This window comes from Opisthocomus hoazin, chromosome 14 (genome assembly GCF_030867145.1).
Source record: "Opisthocomus hoazin isolate bOpiHoa1 chromosome 14, bOpiHoa1.hap1, whole genome shotgun sequence".
NCBI lineage: Eukaryota > Metazoa > Chordata > Aves > Opisthocomiformes > Opisthocomidae > Opisthocomus > Opisthocomus hoazin.
In genome coordinates this window covers 19,712,134-19,732,808 of record NC_134427.1, presented here as the reverse complement: position 1 = coordinate 19,732,808, position 20,675 = coordinate 19,712,134, and the positions used below count along the sequence as shown (strand labels likewise).

At 41.2% G+C, this 20,675-nt stretch overlaps 1 protein-coding gene across 1 annotated transcript in view; it reads left to right on the top strand.

Moving 5' to 3' along the window:
- Positions 1-20,107: 20,107 nt before the first annotated feature.
- The window catches only part of COL4A6 (collagen type IV alpha 6 chain), a 103,629-nt gene continuing 103,061 nt past the window's right edge, over positions 20,108-20,675 (top strand). The window contains exon 1 of the mRNA XM_009945244.2: positions 20,108-20,206. Within this exon, the coding sequence (XP_009943546.2) occupies positions 20,108-20,206 (99 nt within the window). The remainder of the gene's footprint in view (positions 20,207-20,675) is intronic.

Below are 20,675 nucleotides of genomic sequence, written 5' to 3'. Positions count from 1 at the left end.
TGGTTTTTGCTTTTTGTATTTCTTAAGCTATCTAGATACGTGTCAAATACATAACCAGACATGTTTCAGGCACATTAAATAACTTCATCACGTTATATTCCTTAAGAAATGTTTTGCTGGCTATGACCAACTACCCTTGATTATAAAGAAAACAAATCTTTTCTTCTGAATTTTCCTGCTTGTATGTTGTGTGGCCAGGAATGGAAGTCTTACAGCCCCTGAAATTTTGGATGCTAGCTGGTGTTCAAAAGGAGAATGAACAGTGACCATAGTTCCCTTACTGAGCCCTTAAGCAGCTGGTTCATGTTTTCAGCTGTCACAATTGCCTATAAATACAGGAACTGACCGTGTATCTTCCAGGTGAATATGTAGGAACTTTCTCTTTGACCTCTACTTGGAAGTACCACCTTAAATTCCATGTGCTGTGCAGTGCATCTTTGTTAATTGGGATTGGAGAGTCATGTCAAAGGCAGAGTGTATTATCTCTCTCCTCTTTAGTGGTGAGTGGGGCTAGATATGCAGAAAAAGCTACGGGTGTTGTGGGACAGTAATGAGTCTGCGAAGAGTCATCCTACCACCTGCTGCGCTACAGGCGATTGCACCCAGCACTTTGCCACAATGGAATTGCAGTGAATGGTTCACAGAAACTCAGTCAGACCAGAAGCAGAAAGTCATGGTCCTCCTCTTTCACACAAACGCTGGGAAAAGTTTTCTGATCCTGCATGTATGACTACTGGACATCTTTTGTTCATCTTTTAATTTAAAAAAAAAAAAAAAAAAAATTGGAGTTCAGCAGTAGCTGCAAGCTAGAGCAGCAGGATTTCAGGTGGTCCCATTATAGGGGGAAATGGGGAGCTACAGAGAGTCAGATTGCTTAGGGAAATGCATCTGCTTATCCTGGAGGAAGAAGGATAAAATATGAACTTGGCTGTGCAGGTCTGAAGTGTACACAAAGGTCTGTGTCCTGGGGAATGCAGTGAAAACGGTACAGCACTTGTGTGGAGGAGGAGACTAAGGTTGAATTTACATTGGATGACCGTGAGAGTGAGGCTGACTTTGCAGCGGATGTGTGGGGAGGTGCGATATCTGTTGGTGGGAATGGAAAAGCTACTTTGTTTATTTTTACTACAAGTGCCAGTACTGCACTTGAGCAAGACCTTCTCTAATCCTTAAAGCATTGCAAATGAGTTTGATATACCTCAGCATTTGTGGAAAAGCTGTGAGCAGACTGAATTTTTCTTCTGTTTTGTTTTTTTTGCCGGCTGGACATGAGCTGGCAATGTGCGCTGGCAGCCCAGAGGGCCAACCGTGTCCTGGGCTGCATCAGGAGAAGCGTGGCCAGCAGGTCGAGAGAGGTGATTCTGCCCCTCTACTCTGCTCTGGTGAGACCTCACCTGGAGTACTGCGTTCAGCTCTGGAGCCCTCAGCACAAGAAGGACATGGAACTGTTGGAGCAGGTCCAAAGGAGGGCTACAAAAATGATCCGAGGGCTGGAGCACCTCTCCTACGAGGACAGGCTGAGAGAGTTGGGCTTGTTCAGCCTGGAGAAGAGAAGGCTGCGAGGAGACCTGATTGCAGCCTTTCAGTACTTAAAGGGAGCCGACAGGAAAGATGGGGACAATCTGTTTAGTAGAGACAGCAGTGACAGGACGAGGGGTAATGGTTTTCAACTAAAACAGGGTAGGTTTAGGCTGGATATAAGGAAGAAATTCTTTACAATGAGGGTGGTGAAACACTGGAACGGGTTGCCCAGAGAGATAGTGGAGGCCCCATCCCTGGAAACATTCAAGACCAGATTGGGACAGGGCTTTGAGCAACCTGATGTAGTTAGCGGTGTCCCTGCTCGCTGCGGGGGGGTTGGACTAGATGACCTCTAGGGGTCCCTTCCAACCCAAAACTTTCTATGATTCTATGATTTTTTTTTTTTCATTCATCTTTCCTTTCTCTCCCTCCAGCTAAATTCCAGCCTACATCTGCCCTTCCACTGAAAGCTTAAAATCCTTTTTCGTTCTGTGTGGCCTTTGCCCTTCCTCTGAGCAAGTGCTAGAGAGGGCCAGGGCAGGGGCCAGAAGTCTTGTCTATCTCCTCCCAGCAGCAAGAGTTCTTACTGAACAAGGCCAAAATCCAAAGCGCAAATCAGGATGCACATTCAAGCCATTCCAGCATATGTTAAAGCCTTGACATTTGGATGTTTTCAAAACATTAAGGTCAAAATATTATTGCCAATATTGAGCTCTTTTTAGTCCTGTGCCATTTTTTTCATAAATCGAGGTACAGGTGGGTACTTCCACTCTAATTTTTGGAACCAAAGTACTAAAAGCAGAGGGTGATTTGAACACTTCCACTTTCAATAGTTCCATCAAGAAGACAGTATTGCTGCTGTCAAAATGTAATTATTCACGTGGCTCATATCTCTAATCTGCCATGAAAATGCCTTAGACGGTGTAGGCTACATTTGCACTCAAAGGAATATGCCAAGATGGAAACCTACATGTTCCCTCTTCCAAGCTGTATGTAATTTATTTTTTCTTTTCAAAATGAATGGTCTCATTTTCCTTTTCATCCTGACCCTTGAAGGGGGACTGAAGACTAGGAGCTGCAGCGCTCGAAAAATACTGCTGAAGTCAAAATGATTGAAGCTGATAGTTTTATATTCAGTTAGGTCTTATGAATCCAGTTCAGCGTCCATGAGCCATAGGCTGGTGGTCAAGATACTACAGAAGGACTGAAGAAATGTATTTCCTCTATTCAAAACGCTGGTTTAAACCATGTGAGAAAAGGGTATTTGTTTAAACGTTTTAGATACTCATGGAAAATCCTGAGATTTGTAGACAACTCCTACCCAACACATTCACTATACTATTTCACAGCACACTGAAGATGTGGCCTGTAGGCCATGGTTAGATGTGAAGTGGTGATTCCATCTCCGTGTCCGGTCAGCTTCTATATCCTCTGTAAAGAATGTCACCAAAACAGCTATTGGAAAAGAAGATCTTAGACATAGGAACTGGGAGCATTTAACTTGTACTATAAAAGCTTCAAAGGCTTGAATACGACTCCTTTTTTGATATGGGAACTTGAAATCTAAAGGTGTTTGGGAGAATTGTGGGAGTGAAGATTGGTTCTTCCTTGTAATCACTTTGTATCCAGCAGAGGTCTTTAGTCAGTAGTAGCTGAAATCTTCAGAATCTGAAATCCGTTAGCCTAATGGAACTGTTTGTGATTGTGAGATGCTGATGTTTAAGTTGCATGCATTGTTTGTAAAGCAGCTTGAGCCTAAAAGGTGTTTTGAAGGTGAAAAATGTATGAATTCCCAGCAATGCTGGGAAGCTCTGACATAGGAGGCACTTCTTCCAAAAGATATATATTCTTACTGTTGAATGCTCAGAATACTTCAGGGTTACATTTACATGACAGGAGTATTCAGACAGAACTTTTTCGTTGTTCCAAGTTAACGTATGTATCTACTGTACAGTATAGATAAAAGGTTTTGCTCAGAAATATGTTAGCAACGGTATGTGAAAATTGAGAATAATTCGTGTTCTGGCTCTTACTCTTTCTGTATGTACCATGCTAATAGTTTTTATAAAGCACAAAAGCAGGGAGAGATAGTTGACAGTGTCTAAGCTGTGAGGTGCTACCTCTTTGTCTATTTTGAGGTTTGGTTGACCTATGCTAATGCCAGGCTCACACATTGCTATGTTATTTAGATCTGTTAAGAGATAAATTTGCCTCTACTTGTAGTTACTAAATTTACAGGGGCTAGGTACAGCTCTGGAAAGTTGCTCAGATGAAAAAAGAGGTCAGTTTGACATTGCTGGCAGATTGTTTGGTCTTGAATAGCTTTAAATGACCTGTTACATCATGGTAACGTGTTTTGTAATGAGTGGAACTGTGGTCCTGTATAAAAAAAACCATGGAGACCATTCCTTTCTGCTATATGCTGGGCACTTTCAGTACTATAATTTACAGTGCCAAAATATGCAAGGATACTCTAATTAATTCTATGTGTTCTATTCTGATCATGTCAGTGTCAAACAAGTCAAAACAAACATCTGATGATAGATTACCATCAGAGGTAATTGATAGTAGCAATGTAACATCAGCCAGCTTGCTCAGCACTCATGGATGCATTTGTCAGGTCCTATGAACCTGTGTATGTCCAGTTTGTTTAAATGTTTCCTATCCATCAAAGATAAGCCCTAAAGACTGCAAACAGTATCTAAAAGATAGTGGATTAATGGGTGTATTAAGAAGAGTGTGACCAGCAGGTGGAGGGAGGTTCTCTTCCCCCTCTGCTCTGCCCTGGTGAGGCCCCATCTGGAGTACTGTGTCCAGTTCTGGGCTTCCCAGTTCAAGAAAGATGAGGAGCTACTGGAGAGAGTCCAGCGGAGGGCTATGAGGATGATGAGGGGACTGGAGCATCTCTCCTATGAGGAAAGGCTGAGGGAGCTGGGCTTGTTCAGCCTGGAGAAGAGAAGGCTGAGAGGGGACCTTATAAATGCTTATAAATATCTGCAGGGTGGGTGTCAGGAGGACGGGGCCAGACTCTTGTCAGTGGTGCCCAGTGACAGGACAAGGGGCAACGGGCACAAACTGAAGCAGAGGAAGTTCTGTCTGAACATGAGGAAGAACTTCTTCCCTCTGAGGGTGACGGAGCACTGGCCCAGGCTGCCCAGGGAGGCTGTGGAGTCTCCTTCTCTGGAGTTATTCAAGACCCACCTGGACGCGGTCCTGTGCAGCCTGCTGTAGGTGACCTGCAGGGGGGTTGGACTAGATGACCCACAGAGGTCCCTTCCAACCCCAACCATTCTGCGATTCTGTGGATGCACAAGCAGGTTAAGATTCAGTACAGGGCTAAAATGTTGGCTTTGTAAATGTGATTGTGAAATGAATGAATATTGCTATTGTGATTTAGTTTATAAAAGGACCTAATGTGACCTTTAAAACATCTGCTTATAAAGAGAGGGTTTCAAGCAAGACTATAGGCCAGAGCACTTTGTTCTTAAAATGCCATTTTTGGAACTGGCTGTTCCTTGCTTTGAGAAACGCTTCTACGAAACTGTACTGACATGTTGAATTCCTCTCCGGTGTTGCTGCTTCCCTGGGCTGCTGTAGTCCTGCCATATGCTCAGTCAGAAGGATTATTTGCTTATAGGTTTGACAATAACAGGAAAGCTATTCCAATGGTGAAAGGTTACTAATGCTGTACAGAAGTGTTTAGTCTTGGCTTAACTTCCAACAGCTGAAGCAAGGAAGTTTATCAATCTCAGTGTAATTATTTACTGTCTTACATGGTGATTTTGATGGTCTAGTAGCTAATGCATTGCTGGGAAAAATGCTCCTCCACCATACATAGTCTTTATATTAAAAATCTCTGTAGGAAAGAGCAGCATAAGCAGTCTAGTGGTTCCAGTCTTGGAACGGCATCGGCAGTTGCTCCACACCACAGTTCAGTCTTGTGAGACCACGAGACTGGAGTATGTGTAGGCGATGACTGCTGCCCTGCATAACGCGGTGCTGTTGAGCCCTTGCTAGCATGCTGCAAGGTTGGCACCGCAGCTCCTTCCTTGGCATGTTTATCCGATCATCCTGTGTCAGATCCACCCATGGCTCCCTGCTCTACACAGCATTTGGTGTGGATTGAAATGAAATGTAAAATCTTTCCTAGCATGGGAAGGAAGTAACCCTGAATAGGGTTAAAAATACCAGATCTGGAGACCTGAATACCTGTGGACTTTTCCAGTGCTTAGACAGATGACAACTGGCAGGAGATCCCAAGTGCCAGGGAGCAATGGTGTAACAAGTACAAGAAATGGAAAATTAGTTTTGTTCCATGATCACTAATGAGAGACAAAGAGGAAACAAGGAGCTGAGTATGTAAACTTCTTCTTTCCTATGATTCAATTTGTGGAGGTCTGTCCTGAAAATCCGTAGGTCCTCTCTTGTTGCTGGCAAACACGAAGATACCTGCAAAAAGGCATTTAAAGATTTTTCATGGCTGTTCCCTATATGCAGCTTTAAAATGTGGGCTGTATGGAAATTTTTTTTGTAGTTTTATATATATATATATATATGCAGTTTATATATAGATAGATATAGGTTTGCGTATATATATATAAAAAAATACAATACCTGGAGCGTGCAGAAGGTCCTTTGTCTAAATATCAACTTAGGGTTGGGCACACAGTATAAAATACTGCCCCAAGACAGTCACCTGAAGAAATGGCATCTGGACTTGCCCGAGAATGACATTTTGATTACAAGCCCAATCTTGCCTCTGTTGGAGTCAGCCAGAAATTTCTATTGACTTCACTGAATGCAGGATTCACAATTACTTGTAAATCTTTAGTGAGGTCAGATTCTTTGCCCCTCATGCCACTGCACCCAGCAAAGAGAAAAAGACTAATACTGCGAAGAGCTGAGCCCATCAAGGTGAGGGAACTAAATACAGTTGAGTACTTAAGTTCAAACCTTGTATCCCCTGTCTTCTATGATATATTGCACTTAATCTGATCTAAGTGTGGGCTATCCTGTGTCCTGATTATGGTTTCCTGCCTCCCTTATGTGGGATCAATCGATTACAGGGTTGGATCTGTTTATTGTTCTGACAGAAAACTGGTCCCTGCTGATAACCTGACCTGCTGTTACCAGCAGCCCAATGTGATTGCTTTGCTAGCTCTGAAGAGGTGGGAATGGGGAGCAACAGAAGAGGGGGAGAGGAGTCTGAGAGTGGAAATGAGACTTGGGGCAGCAGTGTATGATCCTGTGGAATTAACATGAAACTAAGGATAATTGTATGAGTAAAAGTTATCACATCGAACCCTCAGTCTGACCTATTCAGGTACCAAAACCTTACTCAAACTTTTATTGACTGAGCAGAGTGAAGGGACCAAGTCTGCTAGAATGGTGGCAGTGAAGATACTCGTAATGTTGTTGCAGCAGATGTGGTTTGTCCCTTATACTTAAGGGCTAACATGGCACCAGTTTTTAGCTGCGTCAGGCTGAGACAAGCCTGGGTGTACGTGCTGTTCTCTTTAAGGAAAGTTTCATGGCTTTTTAAACACTGTTCTAAGTGATCTACTAAAAAACATTCCATCCTTAAATTTCAGACAGAGGAAGGAAGGATTACAGCAATACATACTGATGTAGTCTGGGTGGGAAAGGTGGAAAGAATAGTTCAAGGTACATTCATGCTTTTTTTTTTTTTTTTTTTTAATGATACCAACTTTGCAGTCACTTCATGTCAGGACAAATACATGATGATTTCAATGGAGAATATATTAATAATTTTCCTAAAGCATATGAGTCAAATGCAGAAACTTTAACCCCAGGGTACTATATAAATAAAGAGGGCCTCTCAAACAAACATGCTTTTTCTGTCTAGTGCCACTGAAACCAGATAGTGCGGCGTGCCTTTGTCTCATGGGTGATGCTGTGGCAGAAGTACCCCAGAGGTGTGTGTTGAAGGTTGCTGCTAGCAGGATGCTTTCAGGGACTGAAGAACTGCACATCTTTTTCTCACTGTTGCTTGATGTGCCACCTCTGGAGCATAATGCAGTGCCTGTATTGCATTGTTGGTGTCATCAGGGCGAGGGCCTGGAGACTCAGTCTGACTGCTGAGATGCATATTGGCGAGAAGGTAGAGGAGCGCAGGATGCCTTAAAAAGCATGGCTTCTGCGAAGGTTCTTCCTCACATCATTTGTCAATGGCAGTAAAAGGTGCAACTACTCACTTGAAGCAAGGAGGATGCTTGATTGCGTATGCTGGAAAAAACTATAATTTTCAAAGTCAAATTTTGCTGCTATTTAAAATTATTTGTTTCAACTGGAGGCGTATTTATTTTTTTTTTATCCATAGTAACTACTAAAAGAGATTCTTCGTAATTACTGTGTTGTGCTCCAGAGTTAGATCTATGTCGTTTGTTGTGGATGCCTCTGAACTTTATCAAGTTTTTTTGGATCTCTTAAAAGGGAGAGGTCTCTAAAAATAGTGCTCACAGGCCACTTTCATATCACTGACTCTAGCGAATAACTGGAAAGTTGCTAGGCGAGACAGCCGCACTCCTCTGCTGCTGCAGGTGACTGGTAAGCATGCTAAGAAAGAAATGTATCTGTGTGCGCAGGTAAGTAAGGATATGTGATAGTGCGTATAATCTGTTGTGAGGGGCTTTGGTGTTTTTTTTTTCTTGTGTGGGGCTTTTAAGCAAAAGGAAACTGTGGAGATATATTTTAATAATTTTCTTACTCAATTAGTTCTGAAAATTTTTCTCTGCTTCATTGTGTTGCTAGCTCAGATGAGCAGTCCTTTCAAAGAAAATGATCTGCTCTTCCTTTTACAGATTCCAGGTCACTAACGTTAACTTCAATAGAGTTGAGTATTCCTGATTTTTAGCTAGAATTGTCCTGTGCATATTTTAGTAGGCTGTCCTGCTGATATAGCCTGGCTGAATGTCTCTGGTCTGTGCTCTCAGTTTCTGCATGCATTAATAACGCTATACAAAATGTGGTAATGATGCATGCAGTAAGGAAGCATGCTCACTCTTATGTACTGACTTTCTCCTCTAGAATGGCTTTTATTTTATTTGTAGGTCTGTAATTCTAATGATACTTTAATTTTCCTCACTAGATTAAAGATTTTCAGCTTTTCCTGCTGTTTTTCCTCTACGCAGAGAGCAATCACAGTACGAGTTTAAGAACACGGCTTTCAAAACATAGCTTGCTTTCTGAAGTTGATTTGAAATGGCTTTGACGTCTTAAAGAATCTGAACCCAAATTTGCGGCTGGTTGTTTTGGGAATTTTAATTATTACCATTGTAGTGGAGAGTATTTCCTAGAGCTTTTGTAGGTTTCTTGTGTATTGCAATCCCAGGAAGGTGATGTTTCTGCCTTGTGTGCATTTACTGTCTCCTCATCCATCCACAGCTGAAATAAAAAAAGGAGCTGGGGAAGAAAGGAGGCTGGGAAGCCTAACTAAAATGTGTTCATTGGCAGAACACACCTGGTCTGTTCAAAATGTGGGTGAGGTACCTGTGGTCTGTAATTATAACCTGCAAGGGTAACGGGCAGGTCCATCTGTAGGTATGTGACTGCTGTAAGCTTGCAGCTCTGGGAGTCACACCTGTTGAGAGCTGATGAGTAAAATCACCTTCTAAAATGCAAAGGTGTTTAATCTGAAGTTATCCAAATAACTCTGGCAAGGACAATCATTCTTACTGGACAGTACAAAGTACAAATTCTTTCAACCCCTGCGTTTTCAGAAGTTCCAGGGAATAAGAAACTTAAATTTCAGCGTATCTCTTGTCCAGATCAAAACTCTCTCAGTGTTGCTCCCCAGTTTAACCCCTCTGAAAAGCTGCACGATGGGAGCGAGGCAGCCCTCCACCTGGATGGGAGGAGGAATGTAACGCGTGGACTGTGGGCTCCCACTGGCTGCTGCTGGACAAACGCAAAACTAACAGAACAAAACAAAAAAGCCTTATCTATGCTAAGGACTGTGCAACACAAATAAATTAGCCATTTTTTTGCAACACGGTGCTCTGGCTGTCAACCAGCAGCTCAGCTCCACTGTCACCAGGGCACCTGAGAAGCCTAAGGACAACCAAAGAGGATGGAAGTGCTGGAGCAGACCTGCAAGGAGGCAAACCAGGAGGAGGTGAAGGAGCAATGCTACCACGGTGTGGAAGATCTGGCCCCATGGACCTTAGTGCCGTGGATGCTTCCTGGGGCCCACAGTCGGCGAACTGCCTAAAGGAGGCTGCAATGGGGGCTGGCAAGGTAGTCATGGGGTCATCTTCCAGAAATGTTTATTCCTCTGCCTGTACTATGAGCCAACACCGAGACTTCCTGTTCCAAGCAGTGGGACTGAGGTTCCTTCCTCTGAGACTGCTTGAGTGCAGCGTCCCCCTCCACTAAGTGTCCCCTGTGTAAGTAGGAGAAACAGGAGTTAAAAAGCAACCATGAATGATTCAGTATGGAGCACTCTGTTGTACTTACCTAAGATTTTGAACCCGTTGTTACGTGACTGCTCTTGAGCTGGTTAAACACCATGCTGATACAAATGCTTGGGTCATTCCTAGACTGGAGGTCCTGAGGAAAATAAAGAAAATATAGAAAATCTCTTTGGAAAGAGATTAAAAAAAAATCGAATATTAAAAAAAAGGCATGCTGCCATGACCAGCCATAGTCTTGAAATATGCTTCTAAATGGTAAAGCATGTAAATACTGCTAAGCCTGTTCTGATGGCTAGGACAGAGCTAGCTTCGGGAAATTCGGTGCAGATCTAAGTTTTCCATCAGTTCACATGTATAGGGTTTCTTTTTTCACACTAAATTTCCTAATTTTTCCATGAAATTTCTCCAGATTTTCTTCTTTAGGATAGCATGTTATCCCGGAGATCATCCCTTTTTCCTGATGGTTGTGGGGTCAGAATTCTTCACTGTATCATGTTGAAAGTGTGAATTCCTGGAATCAAGTGACAGGGCAGCAAGAAGGGTGGCTTTCACTGTGTGTGCTGCATGCTGCTGCTTTTTAGGGCAGGGCTGGGGGGGGAGTAGTTCAACAGCATCTTGGTAAAAGGTTCCAAAATCAAATGAACTTGTGCAAGGCAAATTTAGTGTACCTTCTCTCCTTAAAAAAAAGAAAAAAGAAATCTCACTAGGGAAGAATCTGAAAGAACCCAACAACTCAATAAGACCTGGTCCCTCCCCTCTGCTCTGTGTTCTGAAAGGGACCATTGTTTCCAGGTTTCAAGGTGGGCTCATTGACTTTCATGTTGCCATGGAATCAGCGTGTTTTTTCTTCCTGAATGATACTTGCTTGTAATCTCAGAAGCCTTTTCAGAAAATTAACACAGGTGATTTGTGAGTGGCCTTGGTTGGACTAAAGGCCAGTGAAGGACCTGTTTGATTAACCAGACGAAGAAACACAAGGAGTTAAAAATAAAGTCCCAGGATAAGCCTTGGTTGAAACTGGGAGGGCAGATAACCAGAAATGCTGCTAACTCCCAGTTTGTATTCTATGTAACCCAGAAAGGCTGATGTTGCATTTACATGCTGGTTTGCTTAAGTATAAGTCAAGCAAATAAAGCTCTGTTAAAACTTAGAATTTAATATCCACAGCAATATTATGGAGTTACCTAGATGAAAAAGGAAGAGGTACTTTTGATGGTAATTCATGGCCCACACAGTTAAAAGCAAGATGATGCTAACTTGTTTAATAAAACCTATGCATGCATTTACATATTTTTCTCAATACTTATCAACATACTGTCTAATACAACGGTGTTTAAAAATTTAGATGGAATAGTTTCTCTGCCAAAAAATGCTTGTTCCGTGTACTTGAGGAGTTTGAGGCAGTGGACCAATTTTTGTTGATCTTTTGTGCAGGAAATTATAAATGTTTTGATAAAATTAAAACACTTTACATCTAGTCCTGTCGTAGAACTTTCATGTTTAGATATTCAAGTGAAGATTGGATGATTTCCTAAAAGATACATTGTAGTTCAAACAGGAATTAAATTGGCAGATGGTACAAGATGATTGCAGAAGTCCTGATTTCACAGCACTTGAAAATGTGTATCTGACTCTTGAGCAGGGAGGTTCATTCTGGCTGAGGCCAGGTTGGTCTGGTACGGCCAGCTTTGAGCCAGGGCTCAAATGAACTTTGCTTGGGACAGGACTAACTATGATTCCACTTACAAGACTTAATGCCACGTTCCCTAGCAGTCCACAAGAGAGAGCGTTTAGAGATGAGGTGGTGTGATTTGAAGATGGGGTGCCAGGACCAAGCCAGTAAACCATCAAGCCAGGACGATGAGGGGACTGGAGCATCTCTCCTATGAGGAAAGGCTGAGGGAGCTGGGCTTGTTCAGCCTGGAGAAGAGAAGGCTGAGAGGGGACCTTATAAATGCTTATAAATATCTGCAGGGTGGGGGTCAGGAGGAAGGGGCCAGACTCTTGTCAGTGGTGCCCAGCGATAGGACACGGGGCAATGGGCACAAACTGAAGCAGAGGAAGTTCCGTCTGAACATGAGGAAGAACTTCTTCCCTCTGAGGGTGACGGAGCACTGGCCCAGGCTGCCCAGGGAGGTTGTGGAGTCTCCTTCTCTGGAGATATTCAAGCCCCACCTGGACGCGGTCCTGTGCAGCCTGCTCTGGGTGACCCTGCTTCGGCAGGGGGTTGGACTGGGTGACCCACAGAGGTCCCTTCCAACCCCGACCATTCTGTGATCCTGTGAAAAAATCGAGTAATCTTTTCTTACAACAGTACAACTTGAAATAGTGTGCAAATGAAAGTTTGGTCCTTTCCTGTCACCTGGTTTTCTATTATGTCTCTTTCCAGTTTAAATTCTGTAATCTATTCCATTTTTCTGTCCAAAAGTTTCACACTAAACATGGGACAATGAGGCAGACTGTAGAAAAAGACACAGAAGAAATTACTAACCAGTGCAGAGAAAAATTGTTCTTCCACTAGACTTTCTACTTATATTTGTAGTGTTATTATGATGCTTGTAGCAAAAAAAAAAGAAAAAAAAAAAAAGGCTTCTTAAGTTGACAAAGTACTTGAAAGAAGTTTGGAATAGTGTGGGTGTTCATTTCTCAGGAGAGATGTCTGTGCTTAGCTAGCATGTTGCACAACTAGACAGTAAATTTTTTGCTTGTAGCACTAATCTTCATTCCTTCTACACTTTTTCATGAATTGTTTGGTTTGCTGTGCAGAGTAATAATGTTCAAAGCTGGATATTAAATTACCAAGAATATTCTAGTAGTGCACTTTCTACATTGCGTATACAACACATCAGTCTCATTGGTAAGTGCTGCATGTGTAGTGTAGATCGTCACTTATCACGCTATGCCTGACAGCTGAGAACAAATAAATGCACTCAAATGAAGAACAATTTAGGACGTTTTAAAAGCTTAAGGTGAGCTTTTTAGTAGTACTGATTCCATAAGATAGTACGCTATGACACTGTCCATTCTGAGCATTAACTTACTCTTTTTTTTTAATTCTCTTTTTTTTTTTTTTTTTAGCAGAACTTATTTTGAATATGGTGGCAACTGTTCCTTAAATGAAAAGCCTGATACTCCAAGTCCTCCATGTTTGAGCAATTCCAACTCTCCACAATAATGCAGTCCATCCTGAGGGACTGCTTGAGGGAGGGGATTTATAGAAGCAGGTCATAAGATGTTGATTTCAGTGAAATTTTGTGATTTTTATCATCACTGTATTGGTTTTCCTTGTTTAGGTGACATCTGTCCATTATTAGCTCTAGTGGGCTTCAGGGAAGACAGGGCAAGGTAATGCCTTAAACAGAATGAAAGTGTTCTTACAGGTTAACTTTGTTATTTTATGAACTAACTTCTCTAAACATACTTGCTTGGATTTCCAGAATCAAATAATTGCTTAGTCTTGCCCATTTGTTTGCACTAATTGGTTAAGACTTCATTTTAGCTGCTTTTATTTCCTGAGCTGCTTTTTGTCATCTACCTGTGTGAGAAGTCCAGGCGTTATGTCTTTAGTTAGTACTGTATCCAGTAGGTGTATGGGGATTAGAGGGTTAAGTATTTTAACAAGTCACCATTTCAAACAGTTGCTTGCAAGGGCACACACCTATTGATAAGATCTATGCCTTTGGCAACAAAGAGTTCTTGAGATTATTTTAAGTAGGCATTTCAGTTCTAAATTGCATCAGATTCCACAATCTAATTTTGTAGATAGTTTTAGTCTTTCTGATGACAGATTTTGCTTTACATGGTTTAGTAAAGACTGGAAAAAAATATTTCTTTAGATTTCATATCAGGTTCTGCGACAAACTAGACATCTGAAAGCTGATGTTGCATATGCTTACTATGTGCCTTTTCTTGTCTGTAAGACAATCTGAAGACAAAAGCCTTGTTTTCCATCCCCCCCAGACATATAAAATAACACAGGAAACAAACATTCTAAAAAATGTTACATACATAGAGAAAAAAAGAAAATTAAAAGATGAAATTAATCCTTTGCATTGTTTTCATTTTGTGGAGTTTTGATAATGTCTCAAAAGAGTATCCTTTCATATTTTTCTTAGCTGTTGCTAAAACTAGTTTCCTTTTGTCTCAGTTTTTCCTTCCTTTATCCAGTACTAACTAACCATGACATTTGTTCTTGTGTTTTGTAATACACAGTTCTAAGGCTAATAGTCTGCTTAGTAACCTAGTTGCACACTAAAAAATACGATATTTGTAAATAACATGATACATTTATTCTGCCAGTTCTATGTTTTGTCCTTTTTTGGTTTCCTTTAGTAGAAATGTTTGTGGCACACACTGTCTCAGATTTAATCAGTACCTATTCCCTCAGCAAATGTACTCTTATCCTGTCAAAATACTGCATCAAGTTATACCTCCTCTCATCTGTTTAATCTAGATAAATGTTATAAAGGCATTTTGTCTTTTCTTTCTCCAGACAGGTAAGATTATCCGTAACGGAGATTGTACATTTTGTCTTGGCAGAAGTTTGCAACATCCACGGTTGATGAACAGACATCCGCTCTGCTTAGAAGTGTTACTTGAAATTAAATAGGCCAAACAGTAAATTAAATATAGGGGTACACAATGGAACCACTTAAATTTCCTTTGGCATTTTATAGTTGTTTACCTCAGTTTACATTTCCCCCCTTCCTCACTTCTCCTTTATCAGTGTCACTAACAAGAGGAGTTAGCAGGATAGCCGTGGTCTTCTCCAGCTTGCAGAACACGTCCTTTTTTGGTTTCTCAAGTTGCTGTCTAATTTACATCTGGCTTAACGGTGTAGTAATGCACTTGCTGGATAGACAGGAGAGGAATCCTTAAGCAAATCAGTCCTGCCCTGTAGGGAAGGGCTTGGCTGGCTGAAATACTACAAAGGGTTGTTTTACCATGAAAGGACATCTTGCTTTCCTACTCTAGCAAAGCCAAAGCCTCAGTGAAATGAGAAGGACAGCCCAGAAAATCAATCTGGACTAACAGCTGTAATACCAAATGCAACATCCTGCTGTGCACGTTGTGTGCTATATGTAAGTATGATGAAAGTGGACTTAGTCTGCAGCAAGAAAATTGCTGGTCAGTTTAAAGTCTTGGATTCGTTAGATCCATCACAATCCTCAAAGTCTTGAGTGACCGTCTTAAACTGTGGACTGTGGTGCTATGTTTGTTCTGCATACACGTCCAACCAGGCTCAGAGATATGGTCCAGGAACCTTTTCTGGGGGCTATTCCATTGCTGCTCTACAGAGAAGAAAGAAGTGCAGAAAAACACACTTTCATTTAGATGTTCCTCTGCAAATTTGGCTTGCCCCCTTCTTTGAATTTCCGGGGCCCAGGATCAGGTCCCCACAGAGCTGTTGTATGAAAGCAAAGCTAGAATCGGATAGCTGAGAAGAAGGCAGGAGCTGACTCTCAAAGCAACTCAGAAGTACTCTGCTGGGGGATAGGGAGGAGGCAGACTTGGCCACAGCTCTGTTTCCTCTGGGTAGGAAGAATTTGAAAAGGGTTTTGTTTCTGTAATTTAAAAGTGTTGAGTTCCAAGCCTTGTGTCCTCCAACCTCTCGTTATTCTTCACTGCCTGTTCTGGAGCTATTCTGTCTCCTTCTTGCACCCCTTCAGCCTTGCCATTTGTATTGGCGTTTTGGGATGTTACTTGCCTTTGCTCTCTTCCAACAGATGGGCAGTTTGATTTGCCCCTGTGGGTTTGAAAAAGCTCCTTTCACTGCTCAGATAAAACTTGAAAGGCCACAAGGAATCTGTTGATGGAGATGGAAGCTGGGACTGGGAAGAAAGTTTTCTCTGTAGGAAACCTGCCTGTTCTCTGGCTGCTTTTCTGTCTTCCCAGCCACTCAGTGGCCTAGGCCTCCAGGCTCTTGGTTTCACATGCTGCTGAAACCCAGGCTCCGGGGGCTGGCTGCAGAGTATGAAAGGTGTGCGCAGAATTTTTTCCAATGTCAAAAATATCCATTTTCATTTATCCTGAAAAGACTAATTTTTCAGGATTTTTTTTTTCCCCTAACCTTTGTTCCATATGGAATGAAAAAAATGTCTGAAATGTAGTATTTCCAGTAGATAAAATGTTTGCCCTCCCTGGTCCCCTCCCAGAGATGCCTTGTTTGAAAAATGTTTTGCAGGACCACCACTGTGTTTGTAGAGCACTTTGAGATAAATGTGCTTATAGATAAACTGTGTTTGGAAACGTATGGTTATTATCATCAGTATGATAGAAGTACTCATTAAAGTCACTTTACTGTCTACAACTGTGGCTAGGAAAGGAAATTACTTTAATAAATCCATGTTTAGTTATGTAAGCCTGCTTGCATGGTACTGTAACATCTCAAATGTGTTCTCGGGTTTTTTTACATAATTTACTTTTCCTGATTTTCCACCTGTTGCTTACTCTTTGTTTCTGATATTTTTACAGTATTAGAAAATTCTGAATTGCCAACTGATGTGTTCTCTGTTAGGGACTGAATGGGAAGCCTTTGGACTTCATTTAGACTGCATTTGCTGCTTGGAGGGGCCTTTTATGAAACTTTTCTTTTGCAGAGTTGTAGGGCTACAGAAGAAAAACGTGTCTGATTTTATTATTTTTAATTTGTTTGCTCAATTTAAGATGCATGCAGGATTGTATACAATTTTAAGGACGTACTATATGCATCATTCATTATTTTTCATTTTGACGTGACGGAACTGATTTTTCACTGACATTTACGCTAGTGCAGTATGTTTGTAGATGGTACAGCTGGCCTGGTGGCATTTTATGTTTCTGATAAAGGATAAATGACCAATCAAAATTGCAAAGTAGTTAGCAGCCAAGAGTTGACAGTTATATGTTCCTGGGAGGAAAAAGTGTTCTGACTTGGTAAGTCCACTCCCAATAGAAATAGTATACTAGAAATAGTGTAGAGGATAGAGGAAGAGGTCCAAAGACGTTTACTTAAAAAAAATATAAGTTTTTTTCTTAATTATGCTTACTACTGTGGTGCCCAAAGGTTAGTTAACCACAGGGACTCATTGTACAGTGTCCAAAACAAACAGAAGAGTTGCAGAAATCTTTTTCCTTCAATGGAGAGCAATTTCTCAGTAGTGCTACTCTTGAAGTATTTTGTGGGTGAAGCACAAAGTGCTTCCCTACTTTCTTTTGTGATTTTATTTACTAAGAACTCACAATGTGCTTGGTGCTTTCCAGAGTTGGTGTAGTTAAGTCTTTACTAGAAGGCACGATGAACATGAGACAGTGGGATGCCTCACTGTGCTATTTGCAATAGGTTTAGTCGATTCTTGCTGCAGTCAATGACAAAGCCTCCGGGGATATTAGTGAGGAGGTATCCAGGTACAAGCCAGCTCATATTTACAGGATCACAGAGTACAAGGTGAGTTGAGATTAAATGACTAAATGGGGAAAGAAAGCAAACTGGTGAAGCTATAGAGACAGAGGGTAAAGAGTTAATCAGGTTGGTGCTATAACAGGTAGTTCCAGGAGATGGCTGCATGTGTTTTTATTTAGATAGACTATAGTTATATAGACTTTAAGCTGTTTGGGCACTTAGGTCCTTTTGTAACTTGTGATGTAGATCTATTTTAAAAATAAGATGAAAGGTTAAGTGAAAGAAAATGAGTTGGCTGAGTTGTTTATCTATCCCATCCCAAAAAGAAGAAGGAGTGACCTTGATTTAGATATTGTGAGCGAGCTGGCAAAGATGGGTAAATTTTATGCCTGTGGGCCATAATACTTTGCTAACCATTTCTGCACATGGGAGTGGTTCTTAGTTGATTCCACCCTGTCTGCAGCTGATGTGTGTCATCCTATTTTAGAAATTTAATCTAGGGTAGGTATATTAGTAACCTGAACAGACAAATGCCACAGCCGTAACCATTAATTTGGGATACAGGCGGAGCTAATTGTTTATGTATAAAATAGAAATGTCCAACCCATCTGTGTATAATTCCCGTTATTTAAGACAGAGTCCCAGCAGCAATGATTTCTTGCTACAGGAACAATTTTTTAAAGTAAACGCAGTTCTTCATCACTCATTTTCATTTTCAAAACTGGAGTCCTCTGGTAATTAAGGATGGGACATCAGAGTTCTTAATCAGTGTCTATTGATAATGTGACAGGGAATTTGAGTGCAAGGCATTGTGTGAGGCTATTTAGTGCAGATTTGGAATCTCCACTGCAGTTATTAACAGGAGTGCTTGCATTCCTCCCCCAGAATATGGATTTTGTATAATAAGAATTATTTGTCAAAATAATGTGGTTGTTGAAGTAGTCCTAGGCATTTTTATCACGTACCACGTCATGGGGAGGGATACAGGAGATTTTCTGTGTGTGTATTCTGGAAATACTAGTGGCATAAAAATGGCTGTGGCTAAATCAGAGTTATTTTTGTCACTTTGCTGTGGAGAAAAGTAGCTGTCTAGGTATTTTCAATGCCTATAGAAATGTGCATACTTGAGTATTCAGTGCTGAGGGAAACCTTTTCCTAATCTTGACAAGGAAGGAATTTGGAATATCGCAAACAGCTTATTTTGTCCTTTGGGCTAATCACAAAAAACATATGCCACATTCCAGCTGAAAGCTACATGGCATATTTATTTAAAATAAAAGTGTCAGATAAAATAGTGAGTTTCACACACTTCACTCCCTGTGTTTTGGAGCAGCACTGCTTCTGTTATGCTAGTAAAGGCATTTTCATCTTTCTCAAGCTGATTATTCCTGCAGAGGGAATAGTGCAATTTGGTTTTTCTTTCCATGCCATGTTGAGAGTCCTCCCTAACGGGACAGGGCAGGCAGTTGTGCTGCCTTGGTCAGAGGGCAACCTTCATGGGAGCTGAGGCAAATCGAGGAGGCACACATCTTTTGTGCAAGGAGAGAGGTGCTCTTATTTTTTCTGCAGGATTGCTCTGTGCTCAGGTAGATATCCTGAGGGCCGTTTCTGAGGCCTTCACTGAGCAGAGCCCGTGTGTGCCTAAGTTGATTTCTGTTTAGCAAGGCATTCAGCGATGTTCTTTGGTCTTATTGAAATGAACAGAATTAATCATGGACCTTAGTTCATTGTGGAATTGGGTCTTTTTATGTTTAGTCACTGAAGTTATGTTTAACAGTGTATAACAATGTGGAGCCTTGCTTTTGGGAAGGTCATGTTTTCATTAGGGAAATAAAGTACTAGTTAGTAAAGAGATTCAGAATACTGCTGATATGTGTACTGTATGTGCACAAAGCTGAGACAAAGCAGACCTAGGGGATTTTTGGCTATTTATTTTGCCACTAGTTGATTGACTTTCTATTAAGAGATAATTTAATGGAAGAAACTGGCATGAAAATAATTGAAACCAACAGTCTTCTTTTGCATAGGATTGATGATGTCTTCAGGAAGGGATGGTTACACAAGTTGCACTTCTTTGACACTACCTTGAAGGATGCAAATAGAATAGCAAAGGAAAAGGAACCTGACTAGAATCAGTGCAAGTGTTGTTTATTCAAGTGCAGGGATGGTTAACTGGCTGTAGCTCCCGTTTTACTACTTTCATCTCTGTTTTAGACAGTGTTTTGATGCTGGCTGAGTCAGATGAGCCTGCAGACCAAATTGTCTGAGTGCAGAAATGACTCAAAAGCCACTTCTGTCAAGAGGCTCCACTCACGTTCATAGCTATGCTTGTGCTCATTCCACCCTTCACTGTCTGCCCAGGAGACAGAGTAAGCATCCTTATACCAGCTCTCCCACCCATAAGACTATATTGACCTCTAGTGTAACTCCATCGGAGTAAGCAGTTACATCAGAGATTTTTTTTCTTTGACTCAAATCCAAAAGATACAGAGAGAGATTAGTAGTTCGCTAATGTGGAAGGTGAGATGCAGCTCCCTCCCTCACTTCTTAATCCATCAGCGTTTTGCCAAGAGCATCACTAAAAGCGCAGCCAGTTTCTACCAGTAGTTTTCTTGGGTTTTACCATTTGATTGTCAGCTCCAGAACTTTCATTTCAAAAAATGTTTTTTAACAGATGGCTTTGGAGAATGATGCATTTAAAAACAAGATGCAAATAATAAATTGCTGCCATTTTTTCAAAGTTGGTGGTCTGTGCTGTCTATAAAATTGGAGGATGAATCACAATGGACACATTCCAGTTTACCTTCTGGGACATGTTTTGCTGATAAATACTGTAAGCATTTGCTTGACTTTTCGTGAAGATTTACCTTCCGTAGTATTTTTAATTATTAGAACTGTTTACAAGAGGAAGGAGCTGAGTCACTTTCAGGGCCGATGCTTGTCCACTGGTCCAGCTGTATCTGGAATGAACGCAAAACTGTAGAAAGGTACTAAAATTATATACAAGGAGTTGTTGTATTCACCTCACTTATGTAAGCCTCTGGACAAGCGTTTTAGTTCAAATGGATGAAGTTACTCAAGTTATTATTTTCCTGGTTTCTGTTGCAGTTGAGCAAAAAGCTTTTGTATTCAAAACCTAAACCTTACTTAATACCATTTGGAGAAAATGTCTAAAATGAGTGACTTCTCATGCAACAAAACTCTGTAGATGTTGAGTATAGAAAAGCGGGCTTGAAAATCTCAGTTGTTATTGGAAAGCAATGCCCTTACAAAATATATTGAATGTAAGATTTTTTTTTTTTCCCCGCTTTAAAGAAAGAAAATGTCCAGATTACGTTTGA